Source organism: Podarcis liolepis (assembly GCF_965112155.1).
Source record: "Podarcis liolepis genome assembly, chromosome: 9".
Taxonomy (NCBI): Eukaryota; Metazoa; Chordata; class Lepidosauria; order Squamata; family Lacertidae; genus Podarcis; species Podarcis liolepis.
Window position 1 is genome coordinate 10677594 of NC_139564.1, and position 24943 is coordinate 10702536.

Sequence of the window (24943 nt, forward strand, 5' to 3'; positions counted from 1 at the left end):
ACACACACACACATTTTTATTAGTTTTTTAACATACCATTTTCAACATTGGTTAAACCTACTTTTACATCTTATTCAATTTTTTTGACTTCCATCTGTCCTGTCTGAAAATTTTCCAATCTAATCTCTTAATATGCATTTCTTATTTTCCCTATCACATTTCAAACTCAAAACCAATATCTCTATCTTTTTCTACTTTGTAACACCGTATATTTCACCTTACAAAACTTCTTGCAGTCCTACTAGCGGAATTTGTTGATTACAGTTGCTCTTCAAATAATTCATATGCTTCTTCCAATCTTCTGTAAATCTCTGGTCTGGCAGGTTTCGAATGCTTCCTGTCATTTTGTCCAATTCTGCATAGTCCATTAATTTCATCTAGCATTCTTCTTTCATCGGAATCGCACTGGAGACTTGGCATGTCTTTGTAATCTTTGTTGGTCCGTTTTCAAGTAGTACATAAGCAAGTAGATAATAGAGGCAAGTAGACACCTTGCAGGGACGCGGGTGGTGCTGTGGGTTAAACCACAGAGCCTAGATCTTGCCGATCAGAAGGTCGGCGGTTCGAATCCCCGCCACGGGGTGAGCTCCCGTTGCTCGGTCCCTGCTCCTGCCAACCTAGCAGTTCGAAAGCACATCAAAGTGCAAGTAGATAAATAGGTACCGCTCTGGCGGGAAGGTATACGGCGTTTCTGTGTGTTGCTCTGGTTCGCAAGAAGTGGCTTAGTCATGCTGGCCACATGACCTGGAAGCTGTACGCTGGCTCCCTCAGCCAATAAAGTGAGATGAGCACCGCAACCCCAGAGTTGGCCACGACTGGACCTAATGGTCAGGGGTCCCTTTACCTTTAGACTCCTTGTATCAGGTCTCCAAAGAGTGGTGACTAACCTGCAGGTCTCCATATGGTTTCAGATTTTAGTTTCTACCATTGCTAGCTGTTGCAGGAATCTTGCCTGCAGCTGTCCGTGGATGGGCTCGAATCACCCACCTTCTGGTTAACAGCCAGACACACTGAACCCCTGGACTATAGTTTTGGGAACAAGGGGCAGATCCACCCATAAACCCATAAAGCACATGGCTTCCTCCAAAGAACCCTGGGAACTGTAGTTTGCTAGGGGTGCTGGGATTTGTAGCTCTGTTAGGGATAAACTACAGTTCCCAGCATTCTTTGGAGGGAGTTGTGCACTTGAAGGCGCTTTATGGCGTCCAGATCTGCCCAGGCTCTCCCAGCTACCTCCAGCCGCCTGCCAGCCATCTGTATTGGGGATGGGAGTGTGGAGAAAACTCCTTTTTGCATTTAATTTTAGTAGTGAAAAAATAATGGCCTTCCTGTTAAGCAACCATGTAAGAGGGGCTGCTGTCAGGTAGAATTTTGATTGATTAGAAACACGGATGGCCTCATTCATAGGCTTTTAACATTAATGAATGAAATGCAGTGGACACAAACTGAAAAATTGCCAGTAGCCTTTGCAGTTACTTGCAGTCCCATTAGTCTTCTGGCAGCGGGCTTTGAAGTGAATGCGGATCAGGATGCAGCCACATATGGATTTGATACATAGACCCTTTTATCTTTTTGAAATGTTGCAGATATATATATATATATATATATATATATATATATATATATATATAGTGCAATGTTTTAAGTGCACTCAGGGATGGAGGCATGGACACATTAGCATCTAGATTTTGGACCAATGCCAAGTAATTGATGCACACAATATAGTTTTTCTTGCTACTTCCCTCCTCACAGGGGTTGCCATCGACAGAACCTGTCTGGAAAGAGCTACTACTTGCTTTCATATTTTGTCCAGGAGGGACTCCCCCTTTGAAGGGCTATCCATATTATTGCCAGATGTGGCGCCAGTGAAAATAATGCCTTTGCTGATGAGATCTGTCTAGCCATTTTGTTGGAAAGATATGGTTGAATCGTTTTTCCCATGAAGATGGGAGCTATTCAGGTTTACTCAGATGGTCTTCCCGCTCCATCTGGGGCTGTGCTTAGAGAGTAGGCCTCCTTGATGATTTGCAAACTTTCAGAGGCACATAACATACCACCTGCAAAATGCAGCTGGTAGCTAGAAATGCGCCGTTTTCACAGTAGCACATAGCACCAATAAAGAATCTTTTAATGCATAGAGGGGTGGAATATGTTAGTAAGGTATCAGACGAAAATGCCGTTTCATTTGCATGCAAATGTTTTTAATGGTTAAATTTGCAAGAGGGAATTGTGAACCCTCTAAAGATTGCCGTTGTAACAGAGCTCATGTCCCTCATATCTTTTTAACTCTATGTATTTGCACTTCGATATCCTGCGCCATTGTTCTGCATAAGGTGAATAAAACCCAAAACATCAATGAAATAGCAACAAACTGCAGGCAATAAATTGTGATGATGATGATGATGATGATGATGACGATATATTAAGCAAAGATAAACAAAAATGGGAAATAGGACAGGAATGTTGCGCAAATGTAACAGTGAATTGATTCTGGCCTGTAAGTAAGCAAGAAAGTTTTCAAGGATGTAGAATAGCCACCTGAGGAAGGGCTGAAGCAATATGGGGGGAAAGTGGTGTGGGGTGCCACTGGTCAAAAAAAATAATGCATCAAGTTTATATGTTCTCTTATACCAGCTACACAGTACTTTTCTAAACAAAACGTTCTTTTTATCTGATATTTGTACATTTATCAGTGTATATTGGTGTTTTGAGACTTTAGGGGGTCTCCGAAAGGGTTTAAAAGTTGCCATGACTACCACAACAAATATCTTCTCCTAAGAAAGGGATTATATGCATTTGTTTTGTGGCTGAGTTTGTGCTATGCAAAGAGCTGAAAATCTACAGTTGCCACCTGGAGAAAGTAAAACTTTGTCTACAGCTGCATAGTTACTCGGGAGTCAGCACTGTGGAACTTGCAGGGGCTTACTTCTGGGTAGACATGCATAGCTTTGGACTGCGAGACCAACAGAAACCAGTGGGGCACAAGCGCTTAACTGAATTCAATAGGATTTAGGCTAACTTTCCCTGGATGTCATCCCATACAGCTAAGCCCAAGAAAGCATTTACAGAATGTGTTTGTACAGTAAATGTGTGTGGCATGAAATTCCAAAGGCACAATGGGAGCAGCTGGTATAAATAACAGTGAACAGCTAGAAGTGATCTCTGTAGAGAGAGAAAACATTTCAAATGCTGTTGCCAACATTGAGGGGGGCGAGATGGGTCGGTAGGATATAATTCAGTCTGAAATAGCTCCTGAAAGCCCTTATTTCGTGTGTTAAAAGGCAGGACAAATGCTCGTCTGTTCTTTTTGGGGATGAACACTTGCAATCGTTGCTATGAATAGGGCTGTTCGTATCTGGCCATGCGCCATGAATGCGCGGAACCCGGCGCAAAGGTTGGAATCCGAGAATGCCAGCTTTCGTTTATTTTTAATAAAAACATATCTCGGGCTTTTTTGGGCTCAGGTTTTTTTTTTAAAAAGAGTCAGACACTGGGCACAATGCACTGAGCACAACTCATCCGGATGATGTTGTTGTTGTTTAGTCGTTTAGTTGTGTCTGACTCTTCGTGACCCCATGGACCAGAGCACGCCAGGCACTTCTGTCTTCCACTGCCTCCCATAGTTGGTCAAACTCATCCTGGTAGCTTCGAGAACACTGCCCAACCATCTCATCCTCTGTCGTCCCGTTCTCCTTGTGCCTCTATCTTTCCCACCATCAGCGTCTTTTCCAGGGAGTCTTCTCTTCTCACGAGGTGGCCAAAGTATTGGAGCCTCAGCTTCAGGATCTGTCCTTCCAGTGAGCACTCAGGGCTGATTTCCTTCAGAATGGATAGGTTTGATCTTCTTGCAGTCCATGGGACTCTCAAGAGTCTCCTTCAGCACCATAATTCAAAGGCATCAATTCTTCGGTGATCAGCCTTCTTTATGGTCCAGCTCTCACTTCCATACATCACTACTGGGAAAACCATAGCTTTCACTAAACAGACCTTTGTTGGCAAGGTGATGTCTCTGCTTTTTAAGATGCTGTCTAGGTTTGTCATTGCTTTTCTCCCAAGAAGCAGGCGTCTTTTAATTTCGTGGCTGCTGTCACCACCTGCAGTGATCATACCCAACTGTAATAAACAGGGATTGACCCAAGACCAGGTCTTGCTCGCATTAGACCTATGCACCGAGAGCAAGGCTAACCCAGTAGGCACCAAAAACAGCTGCCTAGGGTAGCAGAATTCAAGGAGCTACAGGCCAGTGTAGCTACTTTCCTCCTCATTCCATGAAAGTGAGCTGAATGAAAATCCCTCCTCTTCATTCTAATGGAGCAAAGAGAAAGGGCTGCCGTTGGCCTGGTTTGCACATAACCCGGTTTGTTTTAATCAAAGTGTGGCCTGTATTAACCTCATATTGCAGGTGGCTGGGGACTAGGGTGGCCAGTTGCAAGAGAGAACAGGACTTCTGCACCTTTAGTAGTTGTACAGATGAGGGAATATCATCAGTAGGTGTATAGATGAGGGAATATCATCAGTAGGTGTACTTATATCATAATGCGGGAACCCAGGGTCTTTGGATGAAGCTGAACGTTGGACGATTCAAGAGAGGCAAAATGAGATACGCACAGTGCATAGTTAAAACTATGGAGTTTGGTACCACAGGATGCAATGTTGGCCGCCAGTGTGGCTGGTTTTAAAAGAGGATTAGGCAAATTTATGACTTAAGCCACAATGACTATATCCTCCCTCCGTGGTCAAAGGCAGTATGTCTCTCAGTTGTTGGCATTTGTCTGTTGCTTGCGAGTGCTGTTGCTTGCCATCTCTCTGGTTGTCTCCTGTGAGAACAGAACCCTGACCTAAATGGGCATGTGGCATAATCCAGCAGGGCTTTTTTATATTCTGATGTAAAAGTGCAGGAGCTGTACCCCTCCTTGCGTTTGGTGAGCTGGAAGCAGGGAAGGCAGGCTGAGTTGTACAGTGGTACCTCTGGTTACGTACTAAATTCGTTCTGGAGGTCTGTTCGTAACCTGAGGTACCACTTTAGTTAATGGGCCTCTCGCTGCTGCCACGCCGCCGCACGATTCCTGTTCTCATCCTGAAGCAAAGTTCTTAACCCGAGGTACTATTTCTGGGTTAGCGGAGTCTGTAACCTGAAGCGTATGTAACCCGAGGTACCACTGTATAGAGAATGCCTTGCCTAGGTCCCCTTTCTAAGTTTATGCATGAGGTGATAGTTGATCCCTGCTTTTTAGGACTCGCTGCCTTTGTGTTACATTCTGTCTGTCTGTCTGTCTGTCTGTCTGTCTGATAGGTCCCCCAATAAATTTCTAGGTATGCTGTCTCCTCATCATGGGGTCATTAATACATTTGAAAACCCTCCACATTCACATGTGAAGCAGAGCAATATTTCCATGTTTTGGTGAAGACCCTCCCAAAAAAACAGCAACACAGGAGGAGGCAGCCTCGCCCTCACCTCTCTAGTCTCACTTTCACCTCTTTATCCTACAGGAAAAACAGGGGATGAGTGGAGTCTGGCAGTAGTTGCAAATCAAGGTAGAACTGAGCTACCTGACAGGAGGAATTGAGTAACATTACCCATGTGAAATTCCATTTGTGGTACATTCCAGAGACAGCTCTGAAATTGTTCTCCCTCCATCTTTAAGTTGGTTCATGCTAAGAATGCAACCTCTAATTACCTGTTCTCTAATCGCACTTAATATTGGTCCAATTACTTATAATCATTATTGTTCAGCATTCCATCTAATTTTCTAATGCCCGGGTGAAGGACAAGACTAGTATTTTATTTTTTTAAAATGTGTCATACAATTAAAAGGGCTCATTTCCAGTGATCCTTATCAAGAACATCAGCAGTCCTAAATCTTGCTCAGCAACTCAGGGATGATCTCTTGGCTGTGTGAGAGAGGTAAACAAAACAATTGTGTGTTTTGGAAAGAGCAAGTTCTTAATTCTACTGTGATGCTTCTTATATTCCCCACACCGGGTTACATTTGGATTGAGTTTTGGCTGTGGCACAAAGAGAGCCAATATGGTCATGTAGGAATACTGGGCCAGCCATGAAGATCTGTGCTCCAATTTGGGTTCTGCTTCCCTGGTGACCTTGGACCAATCACTACCACTTAGCCTACTGTAAAGGGATGTTGTTTGCATAAAAGTAGGGTGTGTGCTAAGGAGAGAGTCAGAGATGCTAGGTTATTTGGGCCTGCCCCCCAAACCATTTTAGGGGGTGGACGGGAAGAAGTAATAACTAAAATTGAATAAATAACTGAGCATAGGCTAGCTATGGATCCCTTAATTCTGTGATTTGGTTATATAAAATAAATGAATTTAATAAATAATAATAATTGTATTAGAGTGTGGGAGAGCTAATGCAGCATTTAGTGATACCTACAAGATTGATTCCCTATAGAAACTGGATGGAAATAAAAAGACACCATCATAAAAGATGGGGTCATTAAAATCTGGGACATTCTCAGGTTCTCACCTGAGGTTCTCCCATCATCCCTGACCACTGGTCCTGTTAGCTAGGGATGATGGGAGCATAGCTGTCAACTTACAGATTTGAAAATAAGGGACCAGCAGCCTTGAAAATAAGGGACCAGCAGCCTTGAAAATAAGGGACCTGCAGCCTCACTTGTTCCAGGCACTCCAGTCTTCCTGTCCTCCTGCAGTCTGGTCAAACTCATGCTGGTAGCTTCGAGAACACTGTCCAACCAACTTTGTAACCAGAGGTTCAACTAAATAGAATCTGAATCACATGCACCACAAGGCCTTTGCAGCCTCAACTTAAGATGGCTCCCCTGCCTGGCTTTGCACTGCAAAGTTTGCAGCAGCACGTGCAACAAAATGGCGTCCAGCATTCAAAAACCCCCTCAGCTTGCATTAACTAGCCACACACAAGGCATGCAAGCTCCACCCCCCAGTTGTTCTTAGACTTCTTATTGGGTGAGCAACACAGCCAAGCAACACAGTTGGAGCCTCCTTCCTCCCTGGCCGGCAGGGAGGGAGGGAGAGGAGCTGCTTCCTTTGAAATTTAAGGAGCATCATTTAAGGGACATTTAAGGGACATCCATCAATAAGGGACAGCAGCGGGACATGGTGCTGGAATAAGGGACTGTCCCTTCAAATAAGGGACACTTGACAGCTATGGATGGGAGTTGTAGTCCCAAAACATCTGGAGGGCCGAGTTTGGGGATGCCTGGCCTAGGATATGCAGATTCCAGGTCAGGTAGGGCTGCTTCATGTAACATCGTCACCCTTAATCCTTGACAGCAGTCCTGTAAACTAGCCTTACCATCCCTATATTACAGATTAGATCCGACAGGGGCATTGTTTTGCTTACCCTGCCCTTCCTCCCAGGAGTTCAGGGCAGCATATGAAGGATTATCCTATTTTATCCTCGTAACAACCCTGTGGGGCAGATCAGAGTGGCAGGAAGCCACTTGCTCAAGGCCACTTTTGGTTTTGTTTTTCTGTTTTTTTCCCCAAATCCCTTTATTATTTTATTCACATAATATACATTCTTTACAACAAACAACTCCAAAATAAACAGGCAACTCCAAAATAAAACCATATGTAACAAAACCATTAGCCTTGTGTTTTCATTTACACTGATTTCCTCTCTGATACCTTTACTTGATATTTCTTGCTGCTTTCTGCTTTCCTTATAGAATCTTTATGAAAATTTAAATCTCTTAAATCCTATACCAATCTTTAACCATTTCAATTAATCCCTTCACCTCTCTCCCCCACAGCCCAGTACTTCCCTCCCCCAGTGTGCAATCTTCTTTACCTGCTATTATTTTTGTTATTGTTGCGTTATTCACTTTTATTTGTTATTCTATCCATAATATATTATTATCCTATCTCCTTGCGCCTTTTAAACTTTTGCATATTAGGAAAGACTATTCAAGGCAGCAGAGATATGAGACGATCAGAACCCCCCCCCAAACTTGAAGCATGGGAAGTCCCAACAAAAAAATTATAATTTAGGCAGAATATTTGGACTATTTGATATGTATTTGTATAATTTGGAACATTCAATGTGATTTGATTGGATTGTTAAAATGGGAAACTTAATAAAAATGATTAAAATAATAATAATAAATAAACTTTTGCATATTATTTTTTTATCTCCAGCACCGACTTTTTTTCATGAAAAAAGCTCAAGGCCACTTTTGAGAGTCTCTCAACTCAGCAGGGATTCGTTCATACACAGGCCTTCTTTGCTGGTTTAGCCCAACGCATTCTGCTTCCTATCACAGTTGGCTCTTGTGAGGTAAAATTTGAAAGTGGGTATGTGACTTCATGGCAAATGTAGCAAGCCAGACCCTTCTCTTGACTGCTCCATGATCGCTGGTCTGCTAGTTGTTTTGCTGATGGGCGAAAGGCAGCCATCCTCACGCCAGATGACCACCTGAAGTGATTTTCCACCACTGTGTGCCCTTAGTCACGAACGCCCTTCCCGGCTTATGCGGAGAAGCAGCACATGTCGAGCAAGGAAGCTTAAGCGGGCTGGGATTTAGAGGAAAGGCCGAGGGCGAGCAGCTGAGGGAGGATTTGAAGCCCAGCCGTGACATACGGCAACAGGCTTGCCCAAGAATGCCGTCCGGGCGCTAGAAATCTCCCTTTTAGTGGGTGAAAGTCTTGCGGGCGCTGCCACTTTCCTGGCTGTAACGGACGGTGTGGCGGCTTAAAATTCCTGGCCTGGCACGTGTGGGGAGGAGTGAGGGTGACGGGAGGGTTTGGGTTGCCTCAAAGAAGGCTGCTCTTTCTTTTCCCTCACTGCAATGGAATCTCAGCTATCCGAAGCGTCCCCAAGCCTCACAGGATGGCATGTGGCTTGACCCATAAGCCCCCTAAACATAGAACAGCCATGCCAGCACCCTTGTCATTAGCCCTCTTTTCTTCTTTTATTGACGGGGAGGGAAGGACAGAATGTCTCCCTCTCACACAGCTTTCTGTTCCGCTGTTTCCCTTCCCTGTTCTTTTTCATTCCAATCTTGAGGATCAGGAGCTCTGGCTCTTCAGCGTACACTCACACCTCATGTTACGTTTGCTTCATGTTACGTTCTTTCAGGATACGTCCCGCGGCGACCCAGAAGTCCCGGAAAGGGTTACTTCCGGGGTTTGCCACTTGCGCAGATGCACAAAAATGACACCACGTGCATGCGCAGAAGCAGCAAGTCGCAACCTGTGCATGTGCAGACGAGCTGCTGAGGGTTGCGCTCTTTTCATGCGCATCCTTTTGCTGCGGAAGGTACAGGGAGCAGCCATAGCTCAATGGCAGAGCATCGCTTTGTGTGCAGAGAAGGACCCAGGTTCAGTGCTTGGCCTGGCAGGGAGAGACCCCTGCTTGACGTTGTGGAGAGCTGCCGTCCAACCTTTGCTTAATTGTGCAAAAAAAAAAGCTCAACAAGTTTGGGGCTTAACACAACTATCTGGATTTTTTAATTCTTGAAATATGGCAACCCTATTTGCTTTAAGTGATTTTCTCCCTCCAACCCACAATTCCATCTGGTATTAAGCATATTTCTTCCTGAGGATATCATGGCAGCCACACGTAGCCACTGTTATGTACTGAAGTTCTCACCCTGGGCCAGCAGGGGGATACTGTAGATAGTTATGCAAATAAGGGATCGAAAGTGACGTTCAGTGATTGGATAGTTTTAGAAAATTGTTACAGTTACGTTGTACTGGAGCTCTATATAAGCAGGCTGACTGAACCCTTCAGCTCAGTTCAGTTCTGGCCTGTGAAGAACTGTTTGAAGAATCGCTGTGTCGTCTGATATGTCCACCCACAACTTAACAGCCACAGATATATAAGAGGCCCCTCCTGCCATCCTTTTTATTTTGCATTCATGATGGTTTTGTGCTTGTGATGTTATTGGGGCAGTTACGTGCAGTTTCACTTTCAATACTGTTAATACGTGCAAAGGTTGTGGGGCAAACATACTGCTTTGTTTCAAGTCTGTGCATGTCTGGTAACTTCATTCTGAGCTCCTGTACCACAAATGTTCTGATTTTGTTTTGTTTTTGTCCCGCTTTCATTGCTCTGTGGTGCAGTGCAGCTCCTCCAAACAGCAATAGTGCAGTAACACCGTGGAAGCATTACAGAACAGCTGTGCGGGTGGTCTGATGTAAACCGCCACTAATGCATTATTATTGCACCGGTGAGATGCTGCAGAATAATTCACCTGTGCAAGACAAGACAAAACCCACCCAGTCTGGAGGGGTACAGTCTTTCTGCACTTTGGGATAAAGTTGGGATACATTATCCATAGTTCTGAAAACACTAAATTGGTATGTGTCTGTTGCACATTGAGGTTCGTGCAGTATATGTGTGAGCAACCAGGACTGGAATGAGAGAGGGTTGTTCTGTTTTGTTTTGAACTCCCATTCTACTACATTGGTACCTCAGGTAGCAATTAAGTACTTAATTCGTTCTGGAGGTCCGTTCTTAAGCTGAAACTGTTCTTAACCTGAAGCACCACTTTAGCTAATGGGGCCTCCTGCTGCTGCTACGCCACCGGAGCACAATTTCTGTTATCATCCTGAAGCAAAGTTCTTAACCTGAGGTAATATTTCTGGGTTAGCGGAGTCTGTAACCTGAAGCGTATGTAACCTGAGGTACCCACTGTATTAAGTTCGGGGGAAATAACAAACCTCCATCTCAGTTGACCGAGAGCTATAGCAACTGTGGCATAGGACAAGGAAGTAGTATTCAGCTCTTTTCACAGCACCCATCTTTAAACTGCAATCCAAACTCTCTGCTCCTTGTACTAATGGGTTCAGTTATGGGAGCCAGTCTTGCAATTTATGTCTGAAAACTCTCTCCCTTTGCTGGCTTTGCATTCGTTCTGTCAGGTTTTTTATTTTATTGTGACTGGAGCTACGACGCATGGGGAAGAACAATATCTCAGTGGGTAGCAGAGCCCGTGCTTTGTGTGAACACCCCTCAGGCTCAATCCATGGCGTTTCCTGTTGAAAAGATGTCAGGTAACCTCTCCCTGGGATAGCTGCTGCCTGTCAGAACACGACAGTCTGGCCTGGCAGAAGACCGCTTTCTTTTTGCTTTTGCACATTTATTAGGGAGTTATCCCCCTCCCCTTTGAACTTAGGTAGGACTTGCATTGGCACAAACAAGATCAGGCTATCTAATTGAAAAGCTGCATTCAGGATGCTGCAGTGGGATTTAGACAACCTGATTCTGGGAGCGCAACGCTACAATCCTGCACATGCTTCACCCAGGAGTAGCTCCCATTGAGCTCAACAGACTTGCTTTGAAGTACAGATTTTGCTCTCTCTCAGGCTTTCAGAATCATAGAATCATAGAGTTGGAAGAGACCACAAGGGCCATCGAGTCCAACCCCCTGCCAAGCAGGAAACATCATCAGAGCACTCCTGACATATGGTTGTCAAGCCTCTGCTTAAAGACCTCCAAAGTAGGAGACTCCACCACACTCCTTGGCAGCAAATTCCACTGTCAAACAGCTCTTACTGTCAGGAAGTTCTTCCTAATGTTTAGGTGGAATCTTCTTTCTTGTAGTTTGGATCCATTGCTCCATGTCCGCTTCTCTGGAGCAGCAGAAAACAACCTTTCTCCCTCCTCTATGTGACATCCTTTTTATATATTTCAACATGGCTATCATATCACCCCTTAACCTCCTCTTCTCCAGGCTAAACATGCCCAGCTCCCTTAGCCGTTCCTCATAAGGCATCGTTTCCAGGCCTTTGACCATTTTGGTTGCCCTCCTCTGGACACGTTCTAGTTTGTCAGTGTCCTTCTTGAACTGTGGTGCCCAGAACTGGACACAATACTCCAGGTGAGGTCTGACTAGAGCAGAAAGATCCTGCTTTGAATCAAACCTGCATCTTGCTGCTTTTATGTCTCGTGGCTTTTTATTGTGTTGTTCCATTTCCTTTTAAATAGTTGTTTTGTGATTATTTCATTATCTGTGGTCTTCATGCTGGAAGGCGGGACAGAAATACTCAAATAAATATTAGCATCAAGTATATGCATCTGTGGTCTCTAATGCATTTTATTTAAAAAGAGAGGAGTTATTTCATCCTGAATGCTCCTTGCTGAAGTGTGATTGCACCGTCCTCAAGCTCCCTCTCTTTGGTCTGTTTCTTTCTCCAGGGATACCTTTGCAGCAAAAGGACATCCTGAGATTACAGCTTCCCGTTCCCTCAGCTCAGAGTGTCTCAGGTCTGACTTGCAATACAGCAAAACCCCATGGCCTGCTGGAGTTAAACTGCGCTTAAAGAACAGGTGAGGAGTGGAACATTTCTGCCAATGTTGCTGCACTTCTGATTCTTTCTTGTATACTTCAGGCTGGGCAAGGGGAACCTGTGGTGTCATGTGTGGGGCAGTTAAAGATGCAGCTGCAAAGGAACCACCGGGAACATTGAAGTGTGCCCCAGATTGTGCTTCTGCAAGCCTTGGGTGCACTTTAAAATTAGCAGCAAATGCAAGGCCCACTGGAATCAGCTCCACTCCCCCCCCCTTGCATCCTTGCTTCAACTCCACCTGGTCTGGAAGGAAGGAATGAAGTAGGGAGCCTACTCTTAAGTTTGCACTCACAAATATTTCCTTTGAAGCTAAGTTACCTGACTTCTAACTGAAACCAGGTGATAGACATTTACTTGTCAAAGCGATGCGGACCGGGTGTGGGGGCTGAAGAAATTTAGCTCCACCTGCCGGATCCTGCCCCCCAGCCTTGCTTTAGAGCCACCTGCCCTATACAAGATAATTTTGGTCATTCTTTTTGTCTGTGCTTAGTAGTGTCTTGGTATCATAGTTTTTAGGGGGCTAACCAGGTTGGGATAGCTGGGATAGCAGGCTGGTTGGTTTTTGAATGCCTTATGTAGATTTTTCAGTTTCGTTGTTCTGTATGGGACAATGGCAATAAAGATTATTGTATCGTCTGGGTCTAGCATACTTTGATAACTTTGGGAGTCTTTAAAAGAAATCCCAAATGAGGGTGTAGATTAGAAGGCTTCCGTTAACAGAATGTGCAGCTTGAACTTGTGGGTCCCTTCCCTGCCAGAAGTATGTCAGAGGGAACAAACATTCTCTTCCTCTGTCTACTCCTGTTTTCTGTCTTTCTTGTTCTCCTTCACCATATTGGTGGGTGCTAAAAGCAACTTTTCATATTGCACATTGCAGCCTGAGGCACACAATGTATGCAAGATATATGCTTTGTATGGCCAGCGCCTTTGGGCCACTCTACAAGGGTGGCGCTGTGGGTTAAACCACAGAGCCTAGGACTTGCCGATCAGAAGGTCAGTGGTTCGAATCCCCACGACGGGGTGAGCTCCTATTGCTCGGTCCCTGCTCCTGTCAACCTAGCAGTTCGAAAGCACGTCAAAGTACAAGTAGATAAATAGGTACCGCTCCGGTGGGAAGGTAAACGCCGTTTCCGTGCACTGGTCTGGTTCGCCAGAAGCAGCTTAGTCATGTTGGCCACATGACCCAGAAGCTGCACGCCGGCTCCCTCGGCCAGTAAAGTGAGATGAGCGCCGCAACCCCAGAGTCGGCCATGACTGGACCTAATGGTCAGGGGTCCCTTTACCTTTACCTTTATCTTTACATGGTAGTTAAGTTACACACTGGTCACATATTCAGGCTGACTTTCCTCTCCAGCCTTCTATTACTTAACAGTGACTGTCACACGGTTCCTTTCTGCTGGAGATTATCCTGGCTGGCACCAGCTGCCCTTTTGGGAAGCCCAAGGCTGGTAAGGAAACATTTCACACAATAGCAGGGCATTGCTAGCCAATTAGTGATGTGGGCTTTCTGGTTTTCCATTTCGAATGGGAAGATATTACAGTTTCCAGGGCAAATTAGGGTACATAGTACTATGCGTACCTGTTGCCACTGTTTCCCAGCTTTATTCCCAATACATCTTATCTTCCAAATGTGGCTGACACAATATCCTCAGAAAGAAAATGCTGACACAAGATAGATTGTGGGCTAGAGCACGGAAGAAATTACTAAAAGCCATTAGATTTATTTCCGGTTTTTTTCCAGAAGGGAAGACATATGCACTCAACTGTAACAAATGAAAATTTGCTCTCTTTTTAGAGAAAGAGGCCATTAGGGTAATTTGCATCAGGAAACTTTCAGTTTGCAGGGGAAATTTTTCTGCTGAGAGAGAGAGAGAGAGAGAGAGAGAGAGAGAGAGATCATTTAACTAGCATTTATCTTAATTGTATTTAGGAAATACAGCTTTTTTCAAAAAGTACCCTATGATTATTATTTTTTGTCACACTGCGCCACAGAGATCGGGACTAACGTGCTTCAACTTCGAAACAACATGGCTTGCCCGATACTGCATTTGCAACTGGAATTGCATTCATTGTTACTAATGAGTTTATGAAACTGAAATTTTTCCATGGGAAAAACAAAGCACTGGAAAAAAATTTTTCCAGACAATGTTCTTCCCAAACATTGCTGATGCCAATCAGTACTAGACAAGTAAGCCACCATGGAGGAAGTAGCCAGGGTTGCAAATAAGCTAACCTATAGAGTCATTGCGCAGCATCGTCCAGGTGGTTCTTCGGCGGATGAGGGGGCAATGATTTGCTTCCCATCCTATTTACCAGTGTTTCCTAACTTGGGTCTCCAGCTGTTTCCAGACTACAGTTCCCATCATCCCTGACCCCTGGTCTTGCTACATAGGGAGAATAGGAGCTGTAGTCCAAAAACAGCTGGAGACCCAAGTTTGGGAAACTGTTTAACTGCAACAGTGTATGTGAGTGTTCCTGGGTTCCATAAACTCTGTTCCTGAATGCTCTGTAATATGGCTCCTTCCACTTTCTGGATTTTATTACATCTCTTAAGCATGTTGTTGTTTAGTCATTTAGTTGTGTCCGACTCTTTGTGACCCCATGGACCAGAGCACACCAGGCACTCCTGTCTTCCACTGCTTCCTGCAGTTTGGTTAAATCCATGCTGGTAGCTTCAAGAACACTGCCCAACCATCTCGTCCTCTGTCCTCCCCTTCTCTTTCCCAGCATCAGGGTCTTTTCCAGGGAGTCTTCTCTTCTCATGAGGTGGCCAAAGTATTGGAGTCTCAGCTTCACAATCTGTCCTTCCAGTGAGCATTCAGGGCTGATTTCCTTAAGAATGGATAGGTTTGATCTTCTTGAAGTCCATGGGACTCTCAAGAGTCTCCTCCAGCACCATAATTCAAAAGCATCAATTCTTCGGCGATCAGCCTTCTTTATGGTCCAGCTCTCACTTCCATACATCACTACTGGGAAAACCATAGCTTTCACTAAACAGACCTTTGTTGGCAAGGTGATGTCTCTGCTTTTTAAGATGCTGTCTAGGTTTGTCATTGCTTTTCTCATTGCTTTGTTGGCAAGGTGATGGAGCACTGAACAGAAGCAACACTGAAACATCCCTGCAGTTCAGAACATGGGGGCAGTTCCCTTACTGCATGACAGAGCAGAAACATCCAAGGGTGGGGAGAAAAATCTGAATTACTAGATGAAAAAATAGATGCCTTTGTCCTCCGTGCCCGCACACATACGGAACCAGCTCAGCCTTGTTGAAGTGGAGGATGCAGTGCTATGTTGTTGGAGGTGTGGGCCAAATATTCTTCTTGTAAATCACCAAGTCTCACCTTTTCTGGAGGAAAATAAAAAATTCCTTCCAGTAGCACCTTAAAGACCAACTAAGTTAGTTCTTGGTATGAGCTTTCGTGTGCATGCACACTTCTTCAGATACACAGTTTCTTGGTGAGGTTGATGGACTTCCATTTCATGCGGCTCAATGTGGTGCCTTCCATGGTTCCAGTAGTAGATAGGTAGCCGTGTTGGTCTGCCATAGTCAAAATAAAAAATTCCTTCCAGTAGCACCTTAAAGACCAACTAAGTTAGTTCTTGGTATGAGCTTTCGTGTGCATGCACACTTCTTCAGATACACACTTTTCTGGAGGAGGCAAGGATAATCAGCGAGACACTGATTAGATCATGGCAATTACTCCACTTCCTCCAAGGTCCTTCCCAGCTACCTGTTACTCCTCTGGCACAGGGCTGGAGAGAGGAAACATTGCAAAAGTCAAGTCTTGTGTTGTGGGCAAAGCTCAGCTTCTGGGCATTGGTGATGCTTCTTTGCAGCTGCCTTGGTAGAAGAGCGGTTAGGAAGAGAGATCCTGAGATCCCGGTTGCTGGTGTTCCTCAGAAAGGTTTGGCTAATAGAAGAAGTTTCAGGTGTGGCTTGGTTGTTTTCCAGTTCCGTCTCTGCTTGTTTACTACTTCTCTTATTCTTTTACCTCTTCTGTTTTCCCTGCTCTCCCCTTTCTCTATGGAGAAAGAATTTTAATTGTATATTCTGAACAATGTAGTTTAAGGTGATAAGTGGAGTTGGGAATGCAAGATTCTGTATTCTTAAGAACAGGATAGCTCCGTTGGTTAGAGTTTGGTGCTGATAACACCAAGGTTGCAAGTTTGATCCCCGTATGGGACAGCTGCATATTCTTGCCTTGGACAAACTTGGTCCTCCAGCTGTTTTGGGACTACAACTCCCATCATCCCTACCTAACAGGACCAGTGGGCAGGGATGATGGGAATTGTAGTCCCAAAACAGCTGGAGGGCCAAGTTTGGCCATCACTGGACTAGATGATCCTCAAGGTGCTTTCCAACCCTACAATTCTATGATTTTGTTATAAGAAGGGCCATGCTGGATGAGGCCAAAGACCCATCTAGCCCAGCATGCTGTTCTCACAGCAACCAACCAGATGCCCCCAGTGGGAAACCCAGAAGCAGGTCTTGAGTGTAGCAGTCCTCTCCTCACTTGTGGTCCAGCGATTCATCAAGAATCTAACTGCTACATGGAGCTCAGGTCCCTTGGAGCCCTATAAATTAAAGCCCATAGCTGTCAACCGTCCCTTATTTGGTGGGAAACTCCCTTATCCCAGCGCCGTGTCCCGCTGCTGTCCCTTATTGATGATGTCCCTTAAATTTCCTGGGTTTCAAAGGAAGCAGCTCCTCTCCCTCCCTCCCTGCCGGCTCATGTGTTGCTTGGCTGTATTGCTCACCCAATAAGGAGTCTAAGAACGACTGGGGGGTGGAGCTTGCATGACTTGTGCCGATCAAATCGGCCGCATTGCCTGGGGACTCGCCTTTGCTCAGCGCTTCCCAGCGGAGAGGTGACGGTGGTTTCCCTTGCTGCATCCCCTTTGCTGGGTTGCTGCGCTGTGGGAACCACCACTTGAGGCTTTGTTTGGCTGCTGGCTGGGATTTCTGTGGCTCGGAGGGGCTCAGAAGTTGAACATACCTGTGCTTGGGAAATCCCTTATTTTGGCTGCTGATCCCTTAATTTCGAGGCTGCTGGTCCCTTATTTTCAAATCTGTAAGTTGACAGCTATGTTAAAGCCCGCTACCCAAAGAAGGATGTCCTGTGTCAGTAACGTGATGCATCAGTGTTTTAAACTCAGATATATAAGCTTGGCGCCAAATGGCTCTTTAAACCAGGGTTGCAGTTGCCAAAACAGAATGTCTAGTTGCCATTCGGGGGCCAGATGGCTCAAAAGTTGTATTCTTCAGTACGACTTTTTGGTTCCTGACATTCATTCTTGATTGTGCAGATAAAATACCACAGATAGAATTCTTCAGGATGTGTTGTTAGTGTGTGAAAACAGGCAAGATCCAGGGATCCCCAGGCACGCACTTCCAGATGGTGGAGACATCATGCGCCATCCTTGTACCCAGGCATCTTCACTTGGTCGCAAGTGGCCGATAGCTAGATGCAAAATGTGCCTAGTGCCTGGCAAATTTCAAACGCTGTGATGCGTCCATTTCCCAAGCTCCCTGTGACATTTTCTGTTTAAACTGGACATCACCTTGCCTCTTTGGCAGTGGGAACAGCAGAGAAAAACTTCAAAAGAACTCCTGCCTGCCGTGCGCGAATTATTTTCTTAGGTGGCAGCTTATGTTCCCTGTATTCTTATTTGTGTAGCCATTTCGCCTTCTGATGGTTGCATTCAGTTTGTGATATAAGGTTCTTAGAGGTGAGACAAAGGAAGAAACGTGAGTCCTTTATATTGCAGCAGCATAGTCGATAAGAGAGCTTTAAAGCCATAAGGTAAATAAAAGGAATCGCCTTACCAACTTTGTCCCCTAGCCTCCTTCCCACTGCAGGATATCCTGGTTCTCTCTTTGTGTGCCTGTTTTCTTTCTCTCCCTCCTCCACACTTTCTTTCCTTGTGTCTAAATGTGTTGGCAGATGCTGGCAGCACTTGGCTGCAGGAATGTGTGGGTGGCGTTTGCTTGTCTGCCTGCCACACCCCGAGAACTACACTCGCATATTTGTAAAAGCCGGCAGGGCACTACAATAGCACGAGCAGGGAAAGAAAAAAACAAAAAGGATTCTGTGATGCAGTTGCTGTAAATGTCCGTAAACTTTGTTCCCAATGCAAAACACGTTTGCTTTTTCTTGTAAGTGTCTTTGATACAGTGGCACCTCGGGTTACAGACACTTCAGGTTACATACGCTTCAGGTTACAGACTCCGCTAACCCATAAATAGTTCTTCAGGTTAAGAACTTTGCTTCTGGGTGAGAACAAAAATTGTGCTCCGGTGGCGCGGCAGCAGCAGGAGGCCTCATTAGCTAAAGTGGTGCTTCAGGTTAAGAACAGTTTCGGGTTAAGTACGGACCTCCGAAACGAATTAAGTACTTAACCCGAGGTACCACTGTAATATGATCATTGGATATGTGTGTGGATTGAGGTGGAGCAGAGAAAAAGTGGCTGTTGAGTCATAGAATTGTACAGTTGTGTATGTGTGTCTGTCTCTTTCTCCTAATAATAATAATAATAATAATAATAATAATAATAATAATATAATATCTTTATTGTCATTGCCCCCTTCGGGGACAACGAAATTACTTGACTGCTCCATAAAAACACTAATTAAACAATACAGTATAATACAGCAAGGGAGATTAGATGACTTTCAAAGTCCGGGCTTCCCATTCAGGGCCGAGATCGCTCTGGAGAAGAAGCTGTTCTTAAGACGGCTCGTTCTTGTCTTCATCGACCTGTATCTCCGTCCCGACGGCAAGAGCTCGAAGAGACAGTGACCAGGATGCGATGGATCTTTTACTATGTCCAGTGCCTTCCTATGGCACCTTGTGGCATAAATCTGCTCTAAGGTGGAGAGTGGGCAGCCAACAATGCTCTCTGCTGCCTTAACAACCCTGCACAACCCCATCCTGTCCTGTGCACGCGCGGGTTGCAATTCGGCGCTTCTGCACATGTACAAAGAACAATTTAGTGCTTCTGCGCATGCGCAACCGCCGAAACCAGGAAGTAACCCATTCCGATACTTCCGGGTTTCGGCCGTTCGTAACCCAAAAAAAACGCAACCTGAAGCGCCTGTAACCCGAGGTATATATCTATCGTCTGTCTTGATTGGTCGGTCTTTCTGTCCCTACATCAGAGCTTTCCAAACTCTGTCACGACACGTTAGTGTGTCGGATGCAGTGTGTAGGTGTGTTGTGCAAATGCTCTCATAAGGGGCTAGTTTAACCTCTGGTTTGATAGCAAAACTGAATAACTGTGTCACAAAACGATTCATGTCTAAAAAGTGTGTCACCAACATGAAAAGTTTGAAAAGCTCTAGATACACACATATATTCTACACACCTGGGTCTGTACTGCTAGAGAAGAATATCTTCTTTTGCAGGGAAAAGCACTGAGCATATGACACTTGCATCAGAGACGGTTAAAATATCAGCAGAAAGAAAAAGGCCAGGTTTTGCAAATGGTCATTCTTTGATGATTTTAATGCAGCACGACACAGGTCAGATTCACATATTGGGTCCTTTAAATGTGCATGGAAGCACAATGATCAGCGAAAGCAGCCAGCCTTGTGTCAAGACTTGGCAGCAAACGGAAAATTGTTGCTTTTTCTGTGTGCAGGTTTGGCCTTTGAGGACACGAGGTTTCACTCAGAAAAAAGTGGCCTTTTGGTTTGGTTTTCTTTTGGCCTTACCTTTGCTTCTTTTTATGTTGATGACAAATCCTACACATTTACATCAGTTCTGAGCTTCTCTTAAATACTCAGAAGTACAGGCAATCCTTGTTTTGTGCAGAGGTTACATTCTGGACCCCTGCGCGCATTGACGGGATCCACATAAAGCATTTTGCCTTTGTTTCAACCCGTCCTACCCTTTTAGTGGTATTTTAGTGATGTTTTTGGGTCACTTCTGGGTTCGGTGCCGTGGGCACATGCACAATTGTGTTTCACTGGGACATGCATAAATCAGTTGTTGCCTGTGTGTGTGTGTGTGTGTGTGTGTGTGTGTGTGTGTGTTGAAAAACAGAAAGAAGGAGCTGTGGAATTGTCAACAGCTCAAAAATCAATAACAGCTGAATATCCTGAACAATATTAAAACAAAGTGGGAGTTTAAAACACCTGCCAGTTTTGATTTTCGCTTTTAAGTGTGCTTGTCAGAACACAATCCAAGGGCCAGATTGGATATGACAGGAAAGTCTTATCCAATTGTGAAACACCCAGTGCATTTTAATGGATACCTTCCACGGGTGCAGAGCAATTTGAGTATCCTAGGTGAGATGTTACCTTACCAGAAATGCTCCATAAATTGCATTCTTGTGCTGTTTCAGAGGGTTTGCACTTGAACTCGTTGGGCATGTAGTTATTTTATTAAGGTTCTTAGTATATTCATTCAGGACCATTTGATGCTGCTTTTTTCCTCTTCTATAGATAGATAGATAGATAGATAGATAGATAGATAGATACAGTTGTATCTTGGGTTACAATCACTTCGGGTTACAAGCGCTTCAGGTTACAGACTCTGCTAACCCAGAAATAGTATCTCGGGTTAATAAATTTACCTCAGGATGAGAACAGAAATCGCACGGCGGCGGCAGCGGGAGGCCCCATTAGCTAAAGTGGTGTTTCAGGTTAAGAACAGTTTCAGGTTAAGAACGGACCTCCGGAACGAATTAAGTCCTTAACCAGAGGTACCACTGTAGAAGAAGAGTTTGGATTTGAAATCCCACTTGATCACTACCCGTAGGAGTCTCAAAGCGGCTAACAATCTCCTTTCCCTTCCTCCCCTACAACAAACACTCTGTGAGGTGAGTGAGGCTGAGAGACTTCAGAGAAGTGTGACTGGCCCAAGGTCACCCAGCAGCTGCATGTGGAGGAGCGGGGAAGCGAACCCAGTTCACCAGATTACAAGTCCACCACTCTTAACCACTACACCACACTGGCTCCCTGTAGATAGATAGATAGATAGATAGATAGATAGATAGATAGATAGATAGACAGACAGACAGACAGACAGACAGACAGACAGATCCATCCATCCATCCATCCATCCATCCATCCATCCATTCATATGCCCTCATCTGGCTTTCCTAAGTAGCTTTCTGGTTTGTGCCCTTGGAAGGCACCTTTCTGAAATCCACCCTGTGTTGCAATGTGGATGGAGATTATACGTTTGCTGAGAGCGGTACTTGCAAACAGGAAGCAGCTCCACTGGAGAAGAATGTTTGAGTAGGAGGGAATTCCAGGCTTTGCCTCCCATAGCCTTGGCCATTGCCACTGACTGCAGTCATGCCTCTCATTTACTTGTGTAAACACAGAAAGATTAAGGAGATGGCATAGCAATGTGTGAAATTGCGGAAAGGATAAAATAGCTGTTTTTAGTCTTCTGGGAAACTTGGGGGCTTTATGGCCTATGACCTGGCAACATCCAGCGTGGTTCTGTTTAACTTCATGTTCACTGCCTCGGTTCCTGTCTTGGTGCTCCATGATACCCCAGGGAGAATTTTGTGGAGGCTTTTAGGTTAAAAGGAAAGAGGCAGGGATGCTCTAGCAAGGCATGGCCAATGCAGCTTAGTTGTTACTAAGATTTATTAATTGAGATGCTACTCATTTATTTATTTTAAAAATTATTTTATGCACAAAACCCCAACATGCCTATGTACACAAGGGACACTACGGGGGGGGGGGGATAAGACAATGCACTCCTTTTTTAGACCTTCAAATATGTGTGATACTTTCAGTATGCAAAGCAGTAGGTAGCCATATTTAATTTAAGCAAGAATTGGAAATTATTACACTGTATTTAATTTGGATGGTGGCACGGATGTGCATGCTTGCACTTTGTGGCAAGCTAGGCATATTGCTGGTAGTCCCATCAATTGTTGTCAAATCCCTACAAAGCAGAGCATATGTGCAGTAGAACATGAGTTGTTTGGAGGAAAGTTCCAAGCTGCTCCCCATCTCCCCCCCCCCTCTACCCGTGAGCCTCTCTAAAAGCAGAAGGAATCCCTGCCAAGAGAAAAATGACTGGAGGGAAATAGTTTCAGGGAGAAGGGCTGTAGCTCATGTCACAAATTTGCATGAACTTTGCAGGTGCCAATATTTATGTATAGATGCAAAATCAGGTGGACTTTCAGAGGGAGTCCAGAGGGAATGTCCACCCTGTAAGCAAAGTTTCAAAATGGGGGGAGGAAAACTTAAGGCCTGGGACAAAATACCTAGGTCTCAGGCCTTGGGAAGACTAATATCAGTGTACTGGAAGAAGCAAAGATCACCAGTGTTGAAAAAATGATTCTTCAACATCCACTTTGTTGGACTGGTCATGTTGTGCAGATGCCTGATTATCATCTTCCAATGCAACTACTCTATTCCGAACTTAAAAATGGAAAGCGTAATGCTGGTGGTCAACAAAAGAGGTTTAAAGACTGTCTCAAGGCAAATCTTTTAAAATGTAGTGTGAACACTAACAATTGGGAAACACTTGCCTGCGAGCGCTCCAGTTGGAGAACAGCCTTTACCAAAGGTGTCATGGGCTTTGAAGACACTCAAACTCAGGACACAAGGGAGAAACGTACTAAGAGGAAGGCACGACTGGTAAATCCACACTGTGATCTATTCTCGCCCTGAAATCAATGTCCCCACTGTGGAAGGATGTGTGGTTCCAGAATTGGCCTCCACGGTCACTTACGGATTCATTGTTAAAACCATGTTAATGGAAGACAATCTTACTTGGCTACGAGTGATCGCCAAAGAAGGAGGAGGAGGAGGAGGAGGAAGAGGAAGGAAGGAAGGAGAAGAAACAGCAGCAACAACAACCCTGTTCCTCAGAAGCAAACACCAGGGTCTTTGACCAAGCCACTGGTTTTAACAATGAATGACTTGCTTTAAAGCACTAAATGTGGGTTAGACATACCTGCTAAAGGCAAAAATCTCTTTGCATTAAATAAAGAGGTGACTGGCTTGTATCAGTGACAACTTTGCTAATATTGCATTGCTTTTTTGCAATTTAACTTTGCATATAAGCAAGAGCTGGCCTTTGGACATTGCTGTATTCTCCACTCATCTCAATAAAAAAAAACCACCACTCTTTCCCGCCTCCTTAAATGTGAAACAGCACCTCTGGAAGTGGTGCTGCTTTGGTGGAATAATGCTGTGCTTATCACATTTCCCTTCCAACCCAGCCTTGGCACATGGTAACAGAGTTCTAGGAACCTAAATAGACAGGCTTAGGATGGAGGAATCAAGCTGCAGTAGCTTGGCCTAATTCCCAGCATGCTATTGTCAGCAATGTGGCTTCATCTTGATTGCAACCAACATTTTTTTTTTTTAGAGGATTGAGGCTTTGTGCAACTGAAATCCTAATAAGCTTCCAAGTGCTTTAGTTTTTCCTGTCCTCTCTGCAAACCTTTGGTGTGATTTTGGCAGAATTATGTAAAGGCAAACTTTATTTAGTGGCCTAAATCAACATTCCTCATAGGTGCTGCCCCCACTGTAGCTCAATGCAGATGATTCCAGGTTCAATCCCCAGCGCCTCCAACTAAGGCCCGTTTTTTAATTGCATTTTTATTTCTTAATTGTTGTTTTGTTGCATTGCAGTTTGAATTCCGTAGAATTCAGATTGCAGTAGACTAAAATATAGTATAAGAAATCAAAGGAGTGATACAAATACAATCGGGGGGGGGGGAGGCAACATCTAGTAAAGTGAGCTACAATTGCTACAATAGGCAGAAAAGTCATTAGCAAATTTCACATGGTCCATGGGGCAAAAGGTTTGGGAATCACTGGAGCCAGTGGCGTAGCGTGGGGGGTGCAGGGGGGGCCGGCCGCACCGGGCGCAACATCTGGGGGTTAGGGTTAGGGGGCGCAAATCCACGGGTTAGGGGGCGCAAATTACTTGCCTTGCCCCGGGTGCTGATAACCCACGCTACGCCACTGACTGGAGCAGACCCATTGAAATGAGCGGACGCAAGTTAGTAACGTTCATGAATTTCGATGGATCTGCTCTGAGTACGACTAACTTTGATTGCACCTCTATAAAAGCTAAAATAATGTAAAATCCAGGATTCCTTAAGGAGGAAGGAGCAGGGCCATTTTCAAGCCCTTTCTCCAAATAATGACTTTCTCTTTTCTGTTTTGTTTACATTGAGTTGAACAGCTTATTCCTATTTTATTTATATACAGTACCATCTTTTCTCTCAAGGAGCAAAGGACATGTTTAATAATATGCTAAAATAACTAAAATAGCAGCAGAGTCACAATATCAACACAGCAGGGCATTTATGACGGCTCTGGAGAATGAACTATTGAAATCTTACTTTGAGCAAAGAGAGTGCGCTGGTACCGATAGATCATTTGAAAGGGAAATGCCTGATGTTTATGTAGGCTGTTTTGCAGGAGCCTCTAGGGCTGTAGCGTTCTGTCAGTTAATTGGTTAGATGTGTCAACTAAAAGTCCTTTGATTGCCTAAGAAGGTGCCCTTTGCTAATTGAGCAGAATGCTTTCAAAGGGTGTTAATGGTTTTTTCATTTAACTTATAACAGCTGCAGATAGGACTGCATTTCCTGTTTTTATGTGCAAGAGGAAAGAACACCTATTTAGGTGTCTGCTGTAACACAGTGATCTGGTTTGCCCCAC

General features: G+C 44.6%; 1 protein-coding gene across 3 annotated transcripts in view; it reads left to right on the top strand.

Annotated features, from left to right (window-relative positions):
• The window catches only part of SHROOM3 (shroom family member 3), a 223756-nt gene that overhangs the window by 153648 nt on the left and 45165 nt on the right, over positions 1-24943 (top strand). For all 3 annotated transcript variants that reach the window (XM_083520419.1, XM_083520421.1, XM_083520420.1), the window contains one exon: positions 12143-12274. In XM_083520419.1, coding sequence (XP_083376545.1) covers positions 12143-12274 — 132 coding nt within the window. The remainder of the gene's footprint in view (positions 1-12142; positions 12275-24943) is intronic.